The sequence below is a fragment of the Ptiloglossa arizonensis genome, chromosome 14, assembly GCF_051014685.1.
Source record: "Ptiloglossa arizonensis isolate GNS036 chromosome 14, iyPtiAriz1_principal, whole genome shotgun sequence".
Taxonomy (NCBI): domain Eukaryota; kingdom Metazoa; phylum Arthropoda; class Insecta; order Hymenoptera; family Colletidae; genus Ptiloglossa; species Ptiloglossa arizonensis.
The window spans coordinates 4,220,261-4,244,807 of record NC_135061.1 but is presented as its reverse complement, the minus strand read 5'-3'; the positions used below and the strand labels follow the sequence as shown (position 1 = coordinate 4,244,807).

Below are 24,547 nucleotides of genomic sequence, written 5' to 3'. Positions count from 1 at the left end.
CGAAGCTTTTCTGATACCAGAATCTAGTACCTCGATGAAATATTTCGAATTATGTAATTAATTTCAAAGGAAACCTTTTCATTTTATATACATATGTTTACATCTTACAAGAAAGGAGTAATTCAATTTTAATTTCAATTCAAAACCACGATGGTTTTCAGAATTGGAGAAAGCACACCGAATTAATTGACGATCGAGTGGAAAGGGTTAGATACTATTGGGTTGTTGGGAAAGTGATTTCGTTTTCCAAAATGGAGCATATATAATTTAATAGTGTTTATACGCTCTAAAAAAATCCTGTTTCATTTTCACAAAAAAAAAACAAAAAAATGAAACGATTTTGGAGAGTCATTTTGTTTTCTAAACTGGAGAATATAGAATTTAATAAAATGTTTGTACATTCTAAAAATATCGTATTTCATTTTCACCAAAAAAATGAAACGATTTTGGAGAGTCATTTTGTTTTCTAAACTGGAGAATATACAATTTAATAAAATGTTTGTACATTCTAAAAATATCGTATTTCATTTTCACCAAAAAAAAAAAACGAAATGTCCTCGTAAAGTAATTTCATTTTCCAAAATGGAGAATATATAATGTAATAAAATGTTTGTACACTCTAAAAAAAAAAAAATCGTGTTTCATTTTTACCAAAACAAAAAAAAACGAAATAACTTTCCAAACAACCCAATATTTCTCTTCTTGATTTTCATTTAGCGACATTGAACGTCCTTGAACCGCGAGTCATTGTATTCTTCTTAACGGTGTTGGATTGAAAAGAAATCAATGACCTTAAAGTGTCCTTAGCGTTTTCAAAACAGAAAACAGTCACCACACTGCGCACTCTACTAACATCGAAGAACTTTCATCTCGAAACGTGCTTCTCCATCTTAAATAACAAACGAGTTATCCAAGGTGATCTGTCTTAAATGCTCTGTATACAAAAAGTGTATTCGATCAATTTGTTTTTCGAGGTCCGAGCGGATAGATTCAAAATTTATTACCCCGCGGAACATTTACAAAGTGCTCGGCGTGAACGTCGACGAAGCTTTTGCAATGTTTTCATCTGCTCGAACTAAACATCGTGTACCGTGTTAACAAAGAAAACCGAAATGTACGAAGAAGGCGAAGAACGATGTTTTCGAAGTCGATTTCCTTTTCGTAGATTAACCATTTATTTCTTAAAACGATCCCGAAATAACGGATCGGAAACATCGAATTACCAATAGATACCAGGCTCGTTAAATTTCTAACAAGCCACAATGATCTTTATTTAATTGATGATTAATCGTAAAAGGCCTCCGCGGCGTTAAACGTGTACGGAAAAAACTCGTTTTGGCATTCGACGTATTAATCGTGGCTTAATGGGTCTTTGATGAAAACGCACATCGCGCAATGGTTAATCTTCGTCCGAGCGGAGGCTTGAAATTTATTGTTCTCGACGATGACGGTACAAACCACTGTTAAATAACAATTATAGCGGGACGAGGGAAAGCAGCCACCGAAATGCGCCCGTGTAACGTCAACCGGCGGTAATTTAACTGCCGCCTCCATAAACAATCGTAGCCAGGACCATAATTATTATTGTACAGGTCGACCGGAGAGAGCACATTGTACGCGCGCCACGCTGCGACAGTTAAATCGCCATCGTTAAATGTCCGGCTTTACGAGTGTCGTTGGAATCGACGTTCCCTTCGTTATCGTCGCACGGATTCCTCCTCTGTTCACTTGTTTTTTTTCTTCTTCTCTCGCTCTTTCTTTCTTTCTCTCTCTCCTTCCTCAGATATCAAACTTTTACGTCACCCGTTGCGTGGGAGACTTCCGGCGATTTCGTTGAAAAATCACGGAAGCGTTCCGCGAACGTGACTCGAATCAATCCGGATGTATCGTTGCTTCGATCGAGAATCAGGGATGGTTTTTTACTCGGAGAGGGTGTCGAGGTCTTTGTCCAATCCTGAGATCGATCTTGAGCCGATTGGCGCGATCTGAGCAACAGAGGTGTCACGTGATTACAGTTATACGGGTTACGTGTTACGCACAGTGTCCCGATCGTCGCCGGTCGATTTACTTTTCGAATAAAACTCAAACGGTTCGAGTAATCTCGATACTTTTTCTTTTATCTGAAAGTACAAACTTGGGAGTTGTTAATGGAATAAAGTATCTTCCAAACGGCTGCCGTGGTTTTTCTTTTACAGATCACCGATCTTTTCCCAGAATTTGTCACGTTTCCGCACAATGGCAATTCTTCGTTACATATCTGAATAATTTTCACCTGTTTTTTCACCGTGTACTTCTCCACGATTAATCTCCCGTCTGTCTAGATGACGCGTGTCGAGTTTCAGGTTAATCGGTTCGGCGCTTTAAAAACGGCGCGAAATTCAAATCGACCGGCGATGAGTGGGACACCCTGCATATACCTTTCGAGGTCTATTAATATATACGAAAAGCGAATATATACACCTTCTACAATTTTTCTTATTGTAACACCATGTTACAATGTTGTTCTTATGTTTCACCAATCGTAAACGTATTTCTCTGTACTATTTTAATTACTAATCATTGAACAATCAATCCCAGCGACAGATACGCAAAAATCCCGCCGTCTTCGTTACATTTTCAAATATCATTGACCAATAAAATTTCATTTCATCTCTCGGTGCTTTCATCCAGACCTAACCGACCAGTCTCTTACGTCGAATAAAACCGTAAACGTATAAATAATTCCACTCGATCCAACGTGAGAAATAATTTCGTCCAATCGGAGAGTAGCGTGATTTAATTTACACGAGTCGTCGGTGCATTGCGCACAAAGCGAAGACGATTGTTCCATCGCGGGTAGAAGCGCAACCTTGAGTCCATCTTTGGGAAAAAGTGACCGTCTCATATCGTGGATGACTCGCGGTGGATTTATCGGTACAATCTCGTGGCCTTGGTCAGTTGGTGACACGCGATGAGAATTCCTCGTATCTCGATACAACCCGTGGCCAGAGCCGCGAGGATTCGCGATTGTCGTTCTCACCGATGCTCGACGAGTTTCCATGAAAATCGCCCGCCCGTTACTTCCGGTTACCTTGAACGCCGCCATTGGTAATTAGTTTGTCCCGCGCGAGATCACGTTCCCCGATCACCGAGTGTCTCGGTTCATCTCCGTCGTTGCTAATTAAAATTCCTTCTATTTGTTTCAGGTAAGTGATCGAGCTGCGTATCCGCTGGGTTTCTCGGGACCCAATGTCGCGGATCGAGGTGGAGAATCTCTGGATCGCTATCGTGCTGGAGTTCGCGATCCTTTGTCCGACCCTTAAACGGTGCAGCGGTTCTCTGCTATATTTACGGGACAATTGGGCGACGAGTGTGTACAGGGTGTCGGTAAACGAGCCTCTAGGGAGCTAAACTGTTCGACTCCGTGAAACAAGTAAAGAGAATTCGCGTTACAATTATTCGTTCGTTGTTCTTTTGGGTATGGTAATAGATACCCAGGGTGAGACGTTTGGGACACCCGAATAACTATCTTTAACAGTAATCGTACCAAACGATGCTTTTCTAATTTTATTTAACATTCTGCGTCGATCGTTGGTTCTCTCGTTTGTTTCATTTTTTGTAGATTTTTATATCAGAAGAGTAGGATCTTTGTTTCGTGTTTGGGCAAATGATCGGCTACGGTAGGAATATGTATACGTGAAACGTCGGTACGGTTAGTGTTGAAATCAGAAAGGAATGTTTGTTCGTCCACGTTTTGAAATTAGTAATTTTTTTTTTTAATAAAGTTGTACTCTTTTATTTGTCTCGCAACGGAAGTTTGTCAGACGAGTATAATAAGGTACTGTTCAAGGTCAGTGAAAGTCACCAAAGATCAGTCGCGAAGAAAGATAATATTGTTTCTAGAAAGAGATAAAACAATCCCAATTTGAGTGTTACGAATTACGAGCTTGAACAGCGTTAGCGTTAGTATTCAATTTCTCTCTGTTATTTGTATCCGCTCGAGAAGTTTTTTAACGGAAAACTTGGTTAAAACCCGGCGTCGAACAGTTGGCGTATGTACCTCGTCGGAAAGTGACTCCGTGTGAGAAATACGCGAGAAATTCAACGATGGAGGGTCGAGCAACGAAGCCTCCGTATCGAACTCGAACGAGACGTCGTCGAGGGACAGAAGGTAAATTCCGCGGACGTGGCGAGGACCGAGCGAGCCTGTGTAGACTCGACTCGACTCTAACCGACTCGACTCGACTCTAACCGACTCTACCCGAGTCTACTCGACTCTACTCGACTCTATCCGGCCGGACTCGACTCTACTCGACTCTAGCCGACCGGACTCGACTCTACTCGACGCGAGCCGACCGTAGTCGACTCGGCGCGAGCCTCGTAGCACGTGGGTAGCCGCTAACAATCGTAAACAGGCGTGCTTAATTCATTCAACTTTCTAGCACCGCGCCTACCTCGAGCGCGGTCTGTCGCGCGGATATTTTCCACGCTCCCGCGCGGAAATGTTTGTCATTCGCGTTCGTGCCGTTTCTTTATTCAGCTGGCCGCGTAATATGCAGCGGCGTTTTATGTGTTTACCTAGCCGGATCATTAATCTTTGACCGTGCCTCGTGGAACGACCTGTAAATCTCGCGTGGAAATTGTGCACGCATCGGGCCGAGTCGTAAGTCGGACTTTTATAGTTGCGCGTCGATATGATATTTATACTATTCGGCCGCGCAACGGGAAACGAGTCGTCGACGTGTACCGACGACACGGGGCGGAGTCCGTTTCGATTTCTCCGCGAATCGGAGTTCACCCTCGAATCGGATCGTTTCTCGTTCTTTTTGATACGCGTAACCGTTCGAATCCACGGGCCGACGATTGTTATTCCCCGTGTGACGATCGTTTAGAGATTCAGGAAGCTCGCGAACGAACAACGCCGGATGAGTTAACGGTACACGGTACACTGTTAGAGATCGACTGTTAGAAGGCCAGGGAACGCCTTTTAATTATACCGGCCGTTTTATCTGCCTACGGGATCTCGTCTTCCGGATTGTCGTACCAGATCGGTGAATTCAGGGCCGGACCAGCTACCAGCGAAATTCGCTGGGATCGTTGAACCGACACGGTGCTATTTTTTTTTTTCACCAGCCCATCGAGACTCGCTCAACGGACACTCCGATCTAAAAGTTCGAACGTCGAGTATCCACTGGCAATTATAGCGCGTGGGCGATTCTCACGGAGAACCACGCGGAAAGCGAGAGTGAGCCGAGTCCTCGGTCACACGTGACTTTGGACAGTGTGACGTTGGGTAACGCACGAGTTGGCTGGGTACTTTAAGCTGTCACGTTACTCGTAACACCGAGATCATTGCAAATCGTTAGAAGGACACGATGATACCACTCGTATGCTCCCGCGATTCGTGCAACTATCGAGGTCAAGAGTTTTCAAGGGAGTATACTTTCGTTGTTTACTATGTCTTTCATTTTGTTAACGAGTAAACTGTTCTTTAACAGAATTGGAGAAATTTGTTTTTTTTTTTACAATTGTATGGGATTCTATTGGTTTTTGAAAGCTGGAAATTAGGGTCACATTGTTCTTTGTCGAAGAGAAACATGATAATTGAGGAAGAATGATAAATGTTTCTCTGTTCGGTTTGGTGAATCTTTGATTGAAATTTTGAAATTTACTCTTATAAATGGATTTCTGTAGTATACTTTTGTTATTTACTACGTCTTTCATTTTGTTAACGAGTAAACTGTTCTTTAACAGAATTGGAGAAATTTGTTTGTTTTTTTATAATTGTATGGGATTCTACCGGTTATCAAAAGCTGGAAATTAGGGTGACACATTGTTCTTTGTTAAAAGAAGACCTGATAATTGTTTCTCTGTTCGGTTTGGTGAAATTTTGATTGAAATTTTCAAATTTTCTCTTATAAATGGATTTCTGTAGTATACTTTCGTTATTTACTACGTCTTTCATTTTGTTAATGAGTAAACTGTTCTTTAACAAAATCAGAGAAATTTGTTTTTTTTTACAATTGTATGGGATTCTATTGGTTTTTGAAAGCTGGAAATTAGGGTCACATTGTTCTTTGTTGAAGGAAGACCTGATAATTGTTTCTCTGTTCGGTTTGGTGAATTTTTGATTGAAATTTTCAAATTTGCTCTTATAAATGGATTTCTGTGCATCGAATTGTTTAATGTAGTATTTCCCGCTTTCGAGCGACAATCTTTACACCGGATTCGAGTCACGAAATCCATTCCCCTTCTGTACACTGTTTATGGTCGTGTACCCATCGACATTGCTTTCGAGAAAACTGGAAACCCCGATTTTGTTGCTCGAAAGCAGAAATAACTGCATTGTAGAAATTTTGTTCCAAAATTCGATACGTGTACAAATGTATAAATCTAGTTTTCGATAACGATTTAGTCGATATTTAAAAATACAGCTTGCTAGAAAATAAATAATAATACTTCATTTAATTGATATCTTATCGGCTTGAGAACCATTAACGACCACTGTGCGTTTACAAAATTCACAACACATACATTTTACAACATTCAATACAAACTTAGCAAACGTACAATCGTACGTAATTGTCCACTTACGTTGAAAATCGTGTACACAATCGTACTTAATTTACATTTTCCCATCTCAACTACCAAAATTTCTTTCGCTACAATTTCGATTCTTCTTACAATTGCACATCCTCGAGTGCAATTATATGTCTGTCAAATAGTGCCATATTTCCCTTCCGATGAAATAATCATTTCCACGCGTTTTTCATCGGTGAGAACGTTATCAACTACCTACAAATTTCCTTCTCTGTTTTCCATTTCGAAAGTCACCGACTCTGAAATCCTGAGACGGATACGTTGAAGATCGAAGAACTTGGAGGTTTCGATTCGCGCTCGACGCGAGTTAGTCGAAGCCGGAACGAGGATCGCGTCTTTCGTTCGTGCCCGATAGATTTCTAATTTCGTCGAATAAGGTCAGAAAATGTGTCGACGTCAGTGCAGGACGTTTTGGTACCGCGTTCCTCGTTCCACTGGCCAGTTTTATTGGCACGTATACCGCGCTCCCAAAGGCGACAGGCAGTCTGGGGCCAATTTACTCCTCGCTGATTAATTCTTTCGACGAGCGGACAAAAGGAGAACGATCCCGTTAATCGATCCAACCGTTGTCTTCTCGAAAGAGGTCCTGAAATTGCGAAGATTCCTACGGGGTGGTCGTTCGCGTTGTCCTTGCTTTTATATATATATATCTCTCTCTATCTATCTGTCTATTTCTCTCTTTCTGTTTCCACGTCTCGTGGAAACCGGGCGAGTGCGTTAAATAAGCTTTGTTATTTTAGGCCACGGTGTAGCCTCGCGTTTCAGGCTACGAGTTGCAAACAAATTAGGTTAAACACGACCGAGCTCACCGACAGATTTCTAGTTGTGTGATTGTTACAATCAAACTTCGAAACGAACAATTCACGACGCACGATTTACGGTGAACGCCTGTACGGTTGTGCTTTCGAGCAACACGTACAAGCGGTTGGAAAGTGTTTCACTTGCGAAAAAGTGAGAAAATTACGGAAAAAGGAAAAAAGAAAGGAACAGTTTTTCCATTTTTGACCTAGTTTTCGAAATAATCTTACGAGGTACAGCTTTTTAGAGAATAGAATAGTGGGATTTTGGTAATTGTTTCGTTTGTTGTTAATTGTAACTGTACCTCGCTTTTGGAGCGGTTGGAAAGTGTTTCACTTGCGAAAAGTGAGAAAATTACAGAAAAAAAAGAGAAAAACAATTTTTCCATTTTCGATCTAGTTTTCGAAATAATCTTACGAGGTACAGCTTTTTAGAGAATAGAATAGTGGGATTTTGGTAATTGTTTCGTTTGTTGTTAATTGTAACTGTACCTCGGTTTTGGATGGGTTGGAAAGTGTTTCACTTCCGAAAAAAATGAGAAAATTACGAAAAAGAAACAATTTTTCCATTTTTGACCTAGTTTTCGAAATAATCTTACGAGGTACAGCTTTATTAGAGAGAATAGAATAGTGGGATTTTGGTAATTGTTTCGTTTGTTGTTAATTGTAATTGCACCTCGCTTTTGGAGCGGTTGGAAAGTCTTTCACTTTGGAAAAAGTGAGAAAATTACAGAAAAAAAAGAGAAAAACAATTTTTCCATTTTTGACCTAGTTTTCGAAATAATCTTACGAGGTACAGCTTTATTAGAGAGAATAGAATAGTGGGATTTTGGTAATTGTTTCGTTTGTTGTTAATTGTAACTGTAGCTCGCTTTTGGAGCGGTTGGAAAGTGTTTCACTTCCGAAAAAATGAGAAAATTACGAAAAAGAAACAATTTTTCCATTTTAGACCCAGTTTTCGAAATAATCTTACGAGGTACAGCTTTTTAGAGAACAGAATAGTAGATTTTGGTGTAATTGTTTCATTTCTTGTTAATTGTAATTGCATTTCGCTTTTGGAGCGGTTGGAAAGTGTTTCACTTCCGAAAAAAATGAGAAAATTACGAAAAAGAAACAATTTTTCCATTTTTGACCTAGTTTTCGAAATAATCTTACGAGGTACAGCTTTTTAGAGAATAGAATAGTGGGATTTTGGTAATTGTTTCGTTTGTTGTTAATTGTAACTGTAGCTCGCTTTTGGAGCGGTTGGAAAGTGTTTCACTTGCGAAAAGTGAGAAAATTGCAGAAAAAAAAGAGAAAAACAATTTTTCCATTTTCGATCTAGTTTTCGAAATAATCTTACGAGGTACAGCTTTTTAGAGAACAGAATAGTAGATTTTGGTGTAATTGTTTCATTTCTTGTTAATTGTAACTGTACCTCGCTTTTGGAGCGGTTGGAAAGTCTTTCACTTTGGAAAAAGTGAGAAAATTACAGAAAAAAAAGAGAAAAACAATTTTTCCATTTTTGACCTAGTTTTCAAAATAATCTTACGAGGTACAGCTTTTTAGAGAACAGAATAGTAGATTTTGGTGTAATTGTTTCATTTCTTGTTAATTGTAACTGTACCTTACTTTTGGAGCGGTTGGAAAGTGTTTCACTTGCGAAATAAGTGAGAAAATTACCCAAAAGAAGAAAAAAAACAATTTTTTCATTTTCGACCTAGTTTTCAAAATAATCGAGTTTGAAATTTCCAAACAAGAATCGTGTCCATAATCTTACTAGGTACAGCTTTTCAGAGAGAACAGAATAGTGTATTTTGGTAATTGTTTCATTTCTTGTTAATTGTAACTGTACCTCGCTCTCGTACTCACTACGCTCGTCTAATTAGAGATGCACGAACTCTAGGTAACGTATTTTCATTTTTCAGGTTTTGTGCAATCAATACGGTACATTGATCGATCTTAACTTTTTTGCGCGATACAGTGTGAAAAAAATCAAAGATCGTGAGGTCAAACGATCTTGGAAGCCAGGCAATTCGATCCAACATTGATCGTTTTCGTTCAAAAAGTTTCTTACCTCTCGGTTAAACTGTGTTTGAAGATTATTCGATTTAGAATAGTTTAAAGCGCAATATTTAACCCTTTGGACTCGAGAGGAGATTTACACTTTGATCCGGTACTGTAAGTTCGCTTTTGTTTATTATCGATATATCGACAAAGTTCCAAAACTGAGGTCAGAACTTTTTTCTAGGTCGTTGTTATTATTGTACGAATATGATACGCTTCTATTGACTAGTTCTTTTATTTGAGAAAACGACAATTAACGTACAGAAATTAACCCAAGTACACGTAACATTGGCTTCTGGTGGCCACCTAATTCAGTATACTATTTTCTATCCGGGAAAATTTCATGGTTTGGAATTCAAATTATAATTTAAATATTATATTTTCGTAGAGTGTAAACGTTTGTAGGCCAAGTATACAAAAATGTTCAATTTCAGATTAATTTTACAACTTAGAAGATTTTCTCGAGGTGTCGATTTCTGGTAGCAAAGAACCCTCGAGTGCAAATGGTTAAAAATTATAAACCATTTCGAGCAACAAATACACCAAGTGGAACATTCAAAGAGCATTTTGCGCGTAACTCTTCCTCGATTAAACGTAATCGAACACGTACACTCTGTACGCTCCTCCATGACACGTATTCGGTAGATTTCCCATACAGCTAAACAGTGTCGAAACAAGAAACGTGTAATATTCTCAGCAGGATAAAAATGAAAGAAACACTGAGAACATTCGTCGACGATTACTCGTTATAGAAAAATTAGAATTGGAATGATGGAACGAAATTACATCTCGCGTTGAACGAAGAGTAGAAACTTAAGGAACTTATCAGATGAACGATCGAAGAAACGCCAGGAATAACTCTCGGTGTGTATTATTTTTGTTTGGTCGTCTATTATTGGAATGAAATATTTTTCCACGATCGAAGCTCGTAATATAAAAACCCACGTACGGTTCTAATATCAGTCCACTTAAATCGCGATTAGTCCGCGATGACTGTACCATTCCGTGGATTGGAGCTCCTCGGATGGACTGGTAATTACTGTCGTAGCAATCAACGTTGGGTATATCGAGTGTTACGTGTAACGCAGGAATTTCACTCGCATTTTTTTTTCCCCCGGTTCGACCGGACGTATCTCGTTCGAACGAGGTGAAAGCGGCCATTGGAGAATCGCGTTCCGCGCGAAATATTATTTTATCCAGCGTCTCGCTATTTCACTCGATTGCTCCGCGTTCGTACGTACGTTCGTACGTTGGTTGGTTCGTTTCCCCTACCACGGTAGTGACTCGCCGGCGAAGAACGGTGTTACGTTGTCGACGGCGGCAGGCAGTCTGGCCAGTTTGCTCTTCAGTGGCTAGAGTCCACCTCTCTTCTGATTGGTGCGTCTCGCTCGCTCGCGCGTGCTCGGTTTCCCTCTCCCCTTCCTTCTCTATCGCCTATTCCCGAGCCGCGGCACGCCGATCACCTCTCGGCCACCGTCCTTGTCGCGCACCTCTCAGGTACGCGAGTCGTACCTGCCGCGTGTACGATACGCGTCGCGCTCCTACCTTCGTTCCTCGCGCGTTTCTACTCCGCGACTCCGGAGTCCTTTAAAACCGGTACAGTACCGGTAGAAACCATCGCCCCGAACACGCCCTTCGTCCTCCGTTTTACATCGTGATTTCTCGTCTTACTCGCGGGTTCGTCTTCCGTTTCTTAGCTCGATCATTCCGTTTTGGGAGTGACCCGGTACACGGGTACGATCTGACCTCAGGTATGGCCCAGTGGCTCGGGAAATTACGAAAGTCGAAATCTCGAAGAATCGAATTTAACGGATTGTTTACCCTTATATCGATCTACGGAATAATAATCTACGTAATATGAATCTACGTAAGAATAATCTACGTAAGAATAATCTACGTAAGAATAATCTACGTAATAATAATCTATGTACTAATAATCGACGTAATAAGAATCTACGCAAGAATAATCTACGTAAGAATAATCTACGTAATAATAATCTACGTACTAATAATCAATGTAATAAGAATCTACGTAATAATAATCTATGTACTAATAATCGACGTAATAAGAATCTACGCAAGAATAATCGACGTAATAATAATCTACGTGATAATAATCGACGTAATAATAATCTACGTACTAATAATCGATGTAACAAGAATCTACGTAATAAAAATCGACGTAATAATAATCTACGTGATAATAATCGACGTAATAATAATCTACGTACTAATAATCGATGTAACAAGAATCTACGTAATAAAAATCGACGTAATAATAATCTACGTAATAATAATCTACGTAATAATAATCTACGTAATAAAAATCGACGTAATAAGAATCTACGTAAGAATAATCGACGTAATAATAATCTACGTAAGAATAATCGACGTAATAATAATCTATGTAAGAATAATCAACGTAATAATAATCTACGTAATAATAATCGATGTAATAAGAATCTACGTAAGAATAATCGACGTAATAATAATCGACGTAATAAGAATCAACATAATAATTGTAGAGGGAATTGTACGCAAAACTCGGGAACTTTAGTCATTTGAAACCGTATTGTTTAACCATGTCCGTGGTTTATTCTCCGATATTTTATCGCGAGTTGGTATCGATTTATTCGATCACATTCGGAACGATTCTAGAAAAATAGATGTTATACGTCGAACTTGAGAACTTGTCCCTAATTTGGAGTCATAATTTAAAAAAAAAACTATGGACTTTATACTTTGATTCGGTACTGTAAGTTCGCTTCTGTTTATTATCGATATATCGACAAAGTTCCAAAACTGAGGTCAGAACTTTTTTGTAGATTGTTGTTATTATTGTACGAATATCGTACGCTTCTATTGACTTGATGGAACAACTGGTTGTTCATTTATTTGAGAAAACGACAATTAACGTACAGAAATCGACCCAAGTATACACAGCATTAATTTTCTGGTTTGCACGATTTGTAAATTACGCGTTGTACAAAATTGCTTCGTGCAAATGCATGAAAAGCATTACGTAGCACGCGTACTTCTTTATAGGTGGAGGCGTCTCGGAGAGGTGAAAGTTAAATTTATTGTTTTAAACGGAATGTCATATCGTTCGTGCTCAAACGCGAAAGAACCTCGAGTTCTTATTACTCGGAATACAAATTTACTAATCCTGAACTCAACGAGAACAGAAATCGTAGAAATAATAACGGTTAAAAAATTCCTCATATATCGAAAACCAATTGCAAAAAGAAACTACGTTATAAGATACAGGCAATCTAATCAAAAAATGACTGCCCACCAATATTTGTACACACGTGGACCATCGACTATAGACATATATTTATCGTCGATACGAATTGCTCGATAAGTTCCTTCTATACTATTTCTAAGAGTTGAAACTATATATAAAAAAAAGTCTATTATATCGTGTCGAGAAGGTGTCTCCTTAACTTTTACAGAGTCGTCCGAGAAACGGAGTCAAAAAGTTCCCAAACTTGGAACGGAGTCAAAATACCGTGTGGAGGTACTGGAAACGATTTATCGTCGAAATCGAAAATACTTGGATCGAATCGGTTCTTGACAAAGAAAAAAAAAAAAGAAAAGAAACTTGCCTGTCGCCAGTGGCTCAGCCGAGTTATTGCGTCCGGCTCGTGGCACGGCGTAACACGAGTAACTGTGCGCGATTCGAAAGGGCACGTTGTCGCGCAAACATCGACGGATATCTAGGTGAAGGTGTACGATTAGGCACCTCACGGACCGTGGTACGGTACTAGTTTTCGTTGAGCAACCGGCAGCCAATTCTGGAGCGCGTTGGCTGGCTTGATTACGCGTGCCGATCCGCGTTCTCGCTTTTCCACGCGAAATCCCGCCAACGATTTTCTGCTTGTCACTCGCATCCCGCGGCCGCCGATCGAATTTATTTAAAAACGATCGCTTGTTTCCTTAATTCGACCGGCCCGTTCGAGCGACAATTTCCGACATCTCACTAGCGAAATTATTTATTCCATTCCAGTGGGCAGCGAAACGAGTAGGAGACACGAGAGGCTGCGTAAGACCGTATACTGGGTGATTCGGAAATAAAGGGTGTCCCGGTCGTGACCGGTCGATTTACTTTTTGAATAAAACGCAACCGGTTTAAGTAATTTTGATAGTTTTTTATTTATTTAAAAGTAGAAACTTGGGAGTTAATAATGGAGTAAGGTATTTTACAAACGACCGCCTTGACTTTTTTTACCGGTCACTGATATTTTTCCAAAATTTTTCACCACGTTTCGCACAATCGCTATTTTTGTTATAGGCTTGATTAATTTGCACGGGTTTTTTCACTGTGTACTTTTCCACGATTAATTTCCCATCTGTCTAGATGGTATATGTAAAGTTTCAGGTTAATCGGTTCGAAGTTTTAAAAATAGCGGGAAATTCAAATCGACCGGTGACGATTGGGACACCCTGTACCGTCACGAGATTGCAGTATTTCAGTATTGTGAGAATGAAGAACGTTCAGGATTGAAGTACAACCGAAAGTTTCAAAATATTCCATATGAAAGTGAAGTTTGATTTGCAATATCAAAGATCGGTGGACGTCGATGCGAACATTTATCGTTAAATCACTTTCATGGTGAACATACAAGATTCGAACTTTAATCGGTGTTATCAAATTTGTAAACGTATTCTGTACTTTGAGTTTAATGTAAAAGTATCCAATCGGTGCCGTAAACTTTTTCTTTCCGGGGTGAAAACGATTTAACGTTAAGTGCACAATTAACTTCAGCTGTTACTAACACACGGTAATTCATAAGTTAATTTCGTCATTGTCGTGCAATTTTCAAAGTATTCGACGTGTTTCTAATTACGTTTTGCATATGTTGGATGTGCATTTCCATTTCTCCAACGTTTGTCACTGACCTAATATAAACTATTAATATCGAGCGACTCCGCGAAAGAAGAAACTAAGGAATTTAAATTACTTTTCCAGTTTTCTGCTGGACGTACCCTTCCCTTTTATTATATTTGATTAATGAAAACGTTGCGGAACATATTTCTTATTCTTTACAAAACACATTCTCCGATGTCAACGCGTACATACGTTTCCGGTAATATAAATCGATTGTATTTCTGAAAGAGGATACTTTTCAATCAATAATTAATTAGTTGGTTCCCCGATTGAAAGTATCGAGTAAATTTTGCGATACTATTTTTCGAACATCTTGTACATTCATTTTTTAGATCCATAAAAAGAATCTACGTTTTGAAAGTGTTATTGGAGAGTTTGCAAATCCAAGTTTACACAGTTGTTGTAACCAAGGTTAGTTTTGCGCGATAGGGAACTGCTCGGTCATTTGGGCGTAACGTGCAAATTAACGAGCCGCGCGTATAAGTATAAAATACACAACTATCGTAATTTCTGTTAACGATGTTTCGTTAAAAGTTTCACGAGAGAAGAACAACTTCTACGAAAGCACAATTTATACCTTTCGTTCCTTCGTTGTGAAGTGTAGTTTGCATACAGAGTGTTTACATTATTGAAAATATTTAGTTAAAAAATCCAATCGATACGGAACAGAAAATATCAAGTTGATTCGAAAATAGAAGAAACATTATACACAATCGTACAAATTGTACACATAGTGCACACATACGTATCGATATTATTATTTAACCTGCGACTGATCGTTTAAAAACATCAATGATGCGGTAACTCCGCGTTAAAAATTTCAATTTTTATCTCGATGAAAGGTTTGGAAACGCTCCTACCAGTTAGACTCCTTAAGAACTCGACGGCTGTGTAAACAGAAACTTGAAGTGGATTTTGCACAAAAAATGAAAATGGAAGATTTTTATATTTGTCATTGTTCCTTTACGAGAGTATTATTCACAAATTGGTGAGGTTGTCTCGATGAAAATGATTTTAAACACTATTTTTGATACTGTTGGTAATACTGTCATAAAGATATAATAAAAAATATAAAAATAATTATTTGGGATTATCATACTTGTGTGTATGGTATCGCTTCAACGTTTCGATCACTGAACGCATGTATTGCGAGACTCGCTTGCTGTTGCTCTATCCTTCTCACTCTCATTGTAGTTCGTCTACTTGTCTCGTCGGGTGTTATACACGTTCAACCTTGAATTGCGGCAAAAAAAGAACGCTATTCCTGATTAAAATCGCTTACCATACTTGTTGAAAACGTCTGAACGGGACGTCAAGTTTGCGACCTCTATTCGAGAAGTTATTGTATATAATTGGCTATGAGATACGTAAGGAACATAATGTGTCCTCGAGTTACGTGGACTCGTAGATGTCTGGTTGTGTCCTCACTTATATCCTTATACATAGTTTAAACATGTATTCTATTGGGTTGTTCGGAAAGTTAATTCGTTTCTTTTTTTGATGAAAATGAAATATGATTTTTTTAGAGTGTATAAACATTTTATTAAATTATATATTCACCATTTTTCCGAAGAATACAATTACCTGTTAACCCTTTCGTTACGAAGTGCATTACTGAGTAGTTGACAGTGAGGCATGAAATGTTTGGGAGTAAGTAGAATTCTTTCTTGTTCTTAAAATTTCACACTGATGTTTATTATATTTGGTAATATCGTTTTTCCTTTTTAAAATATAAAACTTTATAATCGTAATTTAGTTTTTTTATATATTATATTACAATGCTCGTGTAATATTTTTTAATACAATGTAACGAAATTACTAAAGTATTTGAAGCCAAACGCAATGTTAATAATCAAGTTTGGTACGATAAAGTTCGAAGAATGGAACCACGTATAAGCCAACGTCACATTGCGAACAATAGTACCTAATTTACTGTAAACGACACATTTTCGAACTTGATTTTTATTTTTGATACCTTATTTGAGGCATTTTTGATGCCAGATATTCGATTGACAAAAGTATCTCGTGTAAAGTATCAAATAAAAGTATATAATGTACGAACGTATATATACGGTATCGTACCTCAGCGACCACTTTTCCAGAGCGTGTATATACGCTCTTCGTATATGAATAGTCATTTTTCGAGGGCGTATATAAACGCTCTTCGTATATGAATGGTTATTCATCGAGGGCGTATATATACGCCCGCTGAAGCGAAAGGGTTAAGCATCAACATCCTAAGAAACTTACGCGAACCAATACTAGACGATAAACTATATTTTGAGAAGTCTTGTTACAAACAAATCGCCTAGTCACATCGAAAGGGCAAATCAATTTGTCGTTGGTTGTCTATTTTGATAATTGTCCATGAATGTTACAGGCAGACACCGTTAATAATCGAGTAATTTTAAAAAGAAGCGTTTTATTACTTTTGTAAAATATTGGGTTGTTCGGAAAGTCGTTTCGTTTTTTTTGGTGCCTCATTCGAGACATTTTTTATGCCAGATACTCGATTAACAAAAGTATCTCGTGTAAAGTATGAAATAAAAGTATATATTCTATGAACGTATATATACGCTCTTCGTACCTCAGTGACCACTTTACCAGAGCGTGTATATACGCTCTTCGTACCTCAGCGACCACTTTTCCAGAACGTGTATATACGCTCTTCGTACCTCAACGACCACTTTTCCCGAACGTGTATATACGCTCTTCCTATATGAATCTTCTTGTCATTCTTCGAGGGCGTATATATACGACTACCGGAGCGAAAGTGTTAGAGACCCTTCAAGTCCACTATAGCCCATAAAAATAAACTTGTGATTACAAAGTGTTCGCGTGGAACTCGAAATAACAAAAGAAGTAATACCGTCGGAGAAAATTGCCAAATATCAGTTTTCTTTCGTCCCGAATAGTATCGGTATTGCCTCTTAAATCGAAAAACGTAGGAGAGAGAGAGAGAGAGGAAATAGCCTCGGTGTCGGAGATTTTATTATATCAAGAATTTTCCGTGTATTAAAAGCTCACGGTCGTAAGTCGGGTCGTTTTAACAAGGTCAGCAAAAAAAGTTCGCTTCTCACCAATATGGTGGCGATTTCAATTGGAAATAGTTGGCTGGTATTTCGGTTTCCCAACGGGAGCTTAACCGCTGCCTTCGCTTCTGTCGATATTTGACGGGCTGCTTGGACTTGCACTGGTCTGTGCATTCCTACCTGTTGCACGTCGACCAGGCCAGTTTTTCCTCGGATTTACCTCCCTGAAACCCGTGGCCCGTTTCACTCTGCGTGGGTGGAACGCGGGCTGAACTTTTTCCACGGTAACCCGATGAAACTCCAGCCTTGACGAGACACGTCCCGAAAATCTCGAACCGTAATCTCTAAATGCCAAAATAGAAACTCCCGTTTTTCTACATTTTTTTTTTAGGTAAACTAATTCGTCGAGTTTTTTTTTTTTAATTATTTTCTTTTTTTTGTCAGTGTTTATACTTCAAAATATTATTCTACAAAGTTTCACAACCAAAGTCATTATATTTTACGATTATCTTATCATCTAACACTTTGCACTCGAGGCTTTTTTGCTACCAGAAATCGACGCCTCGAGAAAATCTAAGTTGTAAAATTAATCTGAAATTGAACATTTTTATATACTTTGCATACATGCATTCACACTCTACGAGAACGTAATATTTCAATTCCAATTTGAATTCCAAACCGGGAAGTTTTTCCGGATCGAAGATAGTACACTGAATTAACTGAGCGACCAAGGATCTGCTCTCGAGTCCAAAGGGTTAAATATTTCCTGGAAAATTTTTATAAAGATCCTCCAACATCACGAACTACTTTGTTTCTAACAATAGTATTCGAATAAATTATCACACGAGAGTAACCGATAAAATCGTGTACCATTGTGACTGATTTGCAAGGCTGAATTTCCAAACTCACGGAGACGTGACAGCGGCCGATTACTGTTGGTTCCTCGGACTCGCCGATGGCGAGCATTGAACCGAGTTCACGCTGTTAAGTCATCCACTCTCCGATCGCCCTCGAGATCTCTGTAAAGAAATAATTCCATAAAATTCCACGGTTTCGAGGTAGGCTGCAATTAGATCAAGCCAGAGGTCTTGCTTATGTTTCGTTTCTTGGTAGATTCGAGATAGGCGGTGGTTCCTTCCGCGGAAGAATCGATTCTCCGGCGCACGGAAGTCGGGACAAAGGAGCCGATTCAACGGTGGCGGCCTCCTCCTAATCCTCACAAAGCGCCTCACGTCGCCGCGAAGTCGAAGTTTACTTTTCGTGCTCAAACATAACTCTGGGCCTTTCGGAAGTGGGGGGAGTTAAACACACATAATCCACCGTTTTCCGCCGTAACTCGTAACTCTCGCTCGTATTTTCTCTCGTTCCTCTCTTTCTCGAGCCCCCCACCCCTCTCCCTCTCTCTCCCTCTCTCTCTCTCTCTTTCTCTTTCTTCCCCTCCCTCCGTGTATCTCCCGAAATCCCACTGCACCCGAGGATGAACTATTTCTGTAGCTCTCCGCGCGCCACGGTGCAGCGAGAGATGCAACGATGCACGCAAGAACTTTCCAACTGACTCGTGCGTGGACACCGCCGCGCCGGAAACCAGGAAAATGCTCTACCAGGAAAATAAAATTTCAATTTGTTTCTCGTGATTCGATTTTCCTCTAATGCAGAGCTATTAGTCATTTGTCCCACTCGACTATTGGTCACCGTTCGTACGTTGTACGGAATAGTTCCGTAGTGACTTTCGGTGTCCTTGAAAAGAACCGTTTATACCCCGGATACTATAAAAGCGATTTTCACGATTCGGTAACTCCGCGTCGGGCACGTGGAAATTTACCCATTTCCATATTCCAGTTCAGTCTGAACTGTGTCGCGGGTAATTTTTTTTCGCCTTGAAAGTTTCTTTAATTTTGTTCAAGTATGTTTACATGTTTAGTTTCTCAATTACTTTAAAATTACATTTGGTTAAATTTGTAATCAAATTTACCAAAGGCATTTACACAGAGACATCGTCACAAAGTTGACGAGTGTCACTGATCAATATCGGTTTAAATTTTCTTCACTTCGTTTTCGAAGAGGTTAAGGGCAGTTTGGTTATTTTTCTAATCAAAATTCCCAAAGGTATTTATCCAGCGACATCATCACAAAGTTGATCAGTCGCTGATCAATATCGGTTTAAATTTTCGTTCACTTCGTTTAATTATAGGTTAAGGATAGTTATCCTTATATTTAATTATAGCTTAACTTATTCTTAGGTTAAGGATAGTTAAAGATCGTGATATTGGCTCCTGGAAAATTTGTATGCGTACGCACCGATCGCGGACTATCGTTAAAGCGACGCACGTGTCCGCGACTGCGATCCGCATTGCTCGGCAGTCGGCGACACAATGGTTCGACGCGCAGCCACTTCGCGCATCGCTCGCTCGGAAAGGAGTCGCGTCACTGTTAACGGGTTTCGTGTATTTGCGGTAGCGTGGACAAACTTTTTTGCGTCGATTGTACACGATTCGAGATTTCCCTCGCGCAAGCTCTCGTGACGCTCGCCGAAGGATGTCAAGCTTCGAGTTTTCCAATCAGCGGGAGAGTCTGGCTTCGAGGTGTTTGACCTCCGGCGAAAAAAGGGAAGAAACGGCCGATTAAGATATCGCGATTAATGCTCACGCGGCACCGGAGGGCAGATAGTGGGCGCAAAACAACGCTCCGCTTTCGCGAATCGATATACGCTACACTCTTTTTGACGATGCCCACAGCGTTCCGGAATAAATCACGTTCCGCGGGAGTCGGGACCCTTTTCTCGCTCGAAATGCCGAAACGACGTCTTCCATGTTGATCTCTCGGCGGTAGGGAAAAGAACAAAACGGGAGGGGATTCGAGATACCCGCGACAAAGCGGCGCGTAGAACGACCACCCACTCGAGGTCGCTCGCTCGAGTTCTGGGAAGCTGTCAGGCATTCTCTCGCGAGCGGAAAAAAATGTTATCGTTAGGATTGCTCGACAAACGCTAATAAACTTACGGGATAGATTAACGCGTTCACCACCGTGTGAAATTCCGAGTTTCAGGTGGAAAACCGTGTCGTTCGAGTCGCTTTGTTCGATGCATCGCTACGCGAGTGAATCTTGGCGTTATTGCCGACAACGGGCAAGATTTATTTTATCGACGCACGTAGCTGCTCGGTATCGTCCACGGTTGAATATTCTACGGATCTGTGACCGATTCTAACGGAAGTTGACGCGATTGAATTCGACGTTGGTACAAAACGAAGTAATAAAGATTTAGCGATTCGAACGACGGTACGGGAACGAACTGGTAGAGACTCGGTGATTTGAATGTGAATAAAATTTGAATTACGATGCAGAAAAGAATTGTTAAAGATTCGGAGTTCGATTATCTGCCTTCTGTAGAAATTGCTTAAGTATTCAAGGAGTTTCATGACGTAGAGGCTAGGATGATGCAGGGCTTAGATGTAGGACGTAGATGACACAGAAAAGGTGGGGTTGGAATGAAAGCATGCATATATATAGAAAGATTGCTACATTTAGAGACGACGCTAAGTCTATGCCAAATAGTTTGGCCGTTCAAGACTTCTGAGGAAAGTCGAGGGCTGTAGTACCGTGAGAATCGAAGTAACTTATCGACGGGGAATTAACCTTGATTGGCCAAAATATTTGGCGCATACTTTAGAATTGAAAAATTTTAATCGGGCTATTCGTGCGACTATTAGAACCTCGAATTCTATGCTTCGGTTCTATGCTTATAAAAGAGAAGTAACTTATCGATGGGGAATTAACCTTGATTGGCTAAAATATTTGGCGCATACTTTAGTATTGAACAATTTTAATCGGGCTATTCGTGAGACTAATAAAACGTCGAATTCTATGCTTACAAAAGAGAAGCAACTTATCGATAGGGAATGAACCTTGATTGGCCAAAATATTTGGCGCGTACTTTAGTATTGAACAATTTTAATCGGAATATTCGTGCGACTATTAGAACCTCGAATTCTATGCTTCGGTTCTATGCTTATAAAAGAGAAGTAACTTATCGGTGGGGAATTAACCTTGATTGGCCAAAATATTTGGCGCGTACTTTAGTATTGAAAAATTTTAATCGAGCTCTTCGTGCGACTAACAGAACCTTAAATTCTATGCTCCGTGTCTATGCTTACAGAAGAGAAGAGAGATCTCTCAATAGTTACGTTAAATATTTTTCAAACTATTAGTTGTAAAACTATTATATATTCAGAAAATGAAATCGCGTTACGCGATGCTCGAAAGCTATGTACGATTGTGTAAAACTGGAGATTCCATTTAAAAGAAAGAAAAGGAAAAATTAATGTTGCCCGAAGAATTTTCGATGTATTTAAAAATGTACGATGTTATTAAAATTAAGATAACGGCATAATTGTAGTTCTCTTTGAGACTTTCTACTGCGCAGTTCTGAGGGAACTTTCTAAGTGAAATGAATTACAATTTTTTTTCAAGAAATTTATTCTTTCTTTCGTATACTATAATGTTGAATTTACAATTAATTCGTTCGCTTTATCAAGCTCATCACTGGTCGATCAGAATCTGTCTTCAAAGTCGTTTCGTTTTTTTTTTTTTTGGTGAAAATGAAACACGATTCTTTTAGAGCGTATAAACATTTGATTAAATTCTACGTTCTCGATTTTGAAAAACGAAATCACTCTCCGAACAACCTAATAAATAATCGTTGCACACGTTGAACGTTCGTGTCTTCGAATCCTTCATCACCCAATCGATGAACAGTGTCTACCATTTGATTGTATTTCACAATTGTTGACAGAAATCTTACAGAAATCTTACAGAAGAGTTATTTTCGTATCGTGTCCTGAAAGACTTACCTTATCGATAGCTTCGTTGCTCAAAGTACACTTTTTCACAGGCTCATCAATCCCAGAACATCGCACCTCTCTCTCACGCATTTGATAATCAGGTAAACCCAAGCAGACCACAAGTATCTTCATTTCTCAAAAGAAGAAGAATCAAGATATCGACTTTCCTCGAAAGTTTTACTCAAAAAGTAAATTTTATTCTACAAAAAAACCAGTACACGATTGGTATAATACCCCGTATGTAATCTAAAGTGATCAGTGGTCCTCTACGAGTATTCTCAAAAGTGTATCGTCGTTGAGAGACTCCGTAAGCAGAGACTCCAATTCGATCTTACACACGGGAAGGTATCCTGAGTTACGTTAATCCCCAGTATCGTTATTTCGTTGTTAAAAAACCATTTCTCTCGAATCGAACGAGAAGCTTGCCCTGTCGCTAGGTATCCTCCACCAACGTGTCCATTGTCTCCGTTTCGAAAACGAGTGGAAAAGGTGTCTCGGTGGAATTCTTATCGTCGTTCCTCGAACTTGGAGAAACTGCAACTGGCGCGGGGAGTGCAGCCGTGTAAACGGGACGGTTGCAGTCCAGGTCCGAGAAGTGAGAGAGGTTTGCACACGAGCGCGTCCACTTGCACGGAACGAGCACGCTGTTGGTATCGTGGAGGGGTACGCTGGACCCAGGCTCCGTGCGGCGCGTAGCTCACCAGCCGAGTAACAAAACCAGTCGTCTCTCTACTGGCTAACCAGCTGCCCGCCTTCTAATCCTCTCGCGATTGTTTTCGCTCGGACCGTCGCGCTGTCTGACGCCGCGCCGCGTATTATCCGCCTCGGACGCTTCTCGACGCAGGAAGGGTCCGCTCCGCGAGACTGGAATTGGTCTCGTTCGTATACGCAGCATTCTATCGTGGAGTGTTCGTTATCAAACCGAGACGCGGAGCAGAAGGTTCTCGTGCTTCTTTTCAACCCGCGTGAAAGTCCCGTGCGCGTGTGAAACGCATTGTTCGAAAACACTCGGAGCGGGTTCGGGAGCGGCCAGTTCGACGAAAGGCAACAGTGATTCGTGGAATTCGAAACGAAGGAGACCCACCCGGTCTCTCGCGAGCTTTTCTCCACGATTGACCATTACGAGTTTTCATCGAATGAGAGAACACAGGTTTAATGTCTCAGCGATGGCGGGTACCGTGGTGATAAATCGTACATAAACGTTAGACCCGTCGAGTGTCGCTCGTCTCGCGTGTGATCGCTTATCCCTCAACGCTGTATACAAATTCGACAGGGCACAATCTTCCACGAGCTGATTATCTAGCTCAACTGTTTCGAAGTTTGCGTACGCGCGTTGGATCGAGATGCTCGGAACACGGGGATCAACGGGTCGATTGGTGAGCTCGAATCGTCGTAGTGACCGATCGATCTTCTTCCTGTGAGACGATTCTACCAACCGTCTAGGAGTTCCGCATCTTCGAGGGGTACAGTGGCACCGATCGCGAGCGTGAATCGTGAGCAACGATTCGGATCCGTTCTCGATCCGTTTTCGCGAAAATGTTTCTCGAACCGCGACCTCGGTATAGACGAATCCGTTGACCCGAATACGAGAGAAGATCACCGATCGAGTAGCTCGTATATGGACCGTGGTTTCGAGAACAACCTCGACTTCACGATGAATCAGCAAAACTTCCAGTTGAGCGACTTCGGGATCGAGGCGAAGCCGAGTCACGCGAACGACCGATGCAACGGAGCCAGCTCGAGGTACCGAGTCGCGAACGTACAGGTGCAACAGGCGCAAATGAGACCTGGAAGACTCGGCCCGGGGCCCGGTGCATCGAGTACGCTGCAAGTCGGCTGCAATCGCTCCCGGATCGTTTCTAACGGTTCCGTGTTGACGTGCAACAGTCAGAGGAGGAGCCCGAATCAATCGTCGATCGGACAATTGCAAAAGGTTGGGGATCGATTCCAAGCCTCCAGCCCCAGCAACTTGTCCGGAACTGGTCCCATGTTGCAACCGAGCGTTTCATCGGTCCCATCGCCAGGCTATTGGAACCATTACAGCGGACAGGAGAGTGGGGTAAATGACAACTATTATACACGGGATAACGATGCTTCCACGAAACGTGAATTTGTAGCTTCAGAATCGATACGATTTCTAGATCTTGGAGTACAATGTTTGGGTTTGCTTCGTTCAGGATCGTAGGAACGATAAGTATGTGCATCGTTCGGAAATATTCTCTTGGGTGATCCTTCAGTTTACGTTTGTGCGTCGAAAGTGTCTACCGATAATGTAATTTAACACCTTAGCGAGGTACAATGGTTTTTCCAAACACTATGAGAATAAATGTTTCTTGGGAAATTTGACGCGTTAATAGATGTTTA

At 40.5% G+C, this 24,547-nt stretch overlaps 1 protein-coding gene across 14 annotated transcripts in view; it reads left to right on the top strand.

Annotated features, from left to right (window-relative positions):
- The window catches only part of LOC143154311 (protein daughterless-like), a 279,566-nt gene that overhangs the window by 201,965 nt on the left and 53,054 nt on the right, over positions 1–24,547 (top strand). Inside the window, exon 1 of one of the 14 annotated variants that reach the window (XM_076326310.1) lies at positions 24,108–24,242. The exons of the other annotated variants lie outside the window; for them this stretch is intronic. Coding sequence (XP_076182425.1) covers positions 24,171–24,242 — 72 coding nt within the window. The 5' untranslated portion in view covers positions 24,108–24,170. Of the gene's footprint in view, positions 1–24,107; positions 24,243–24,547 lie in introns of those variants that run through there. 14 annotated transcript variants of the gene reach the window in all.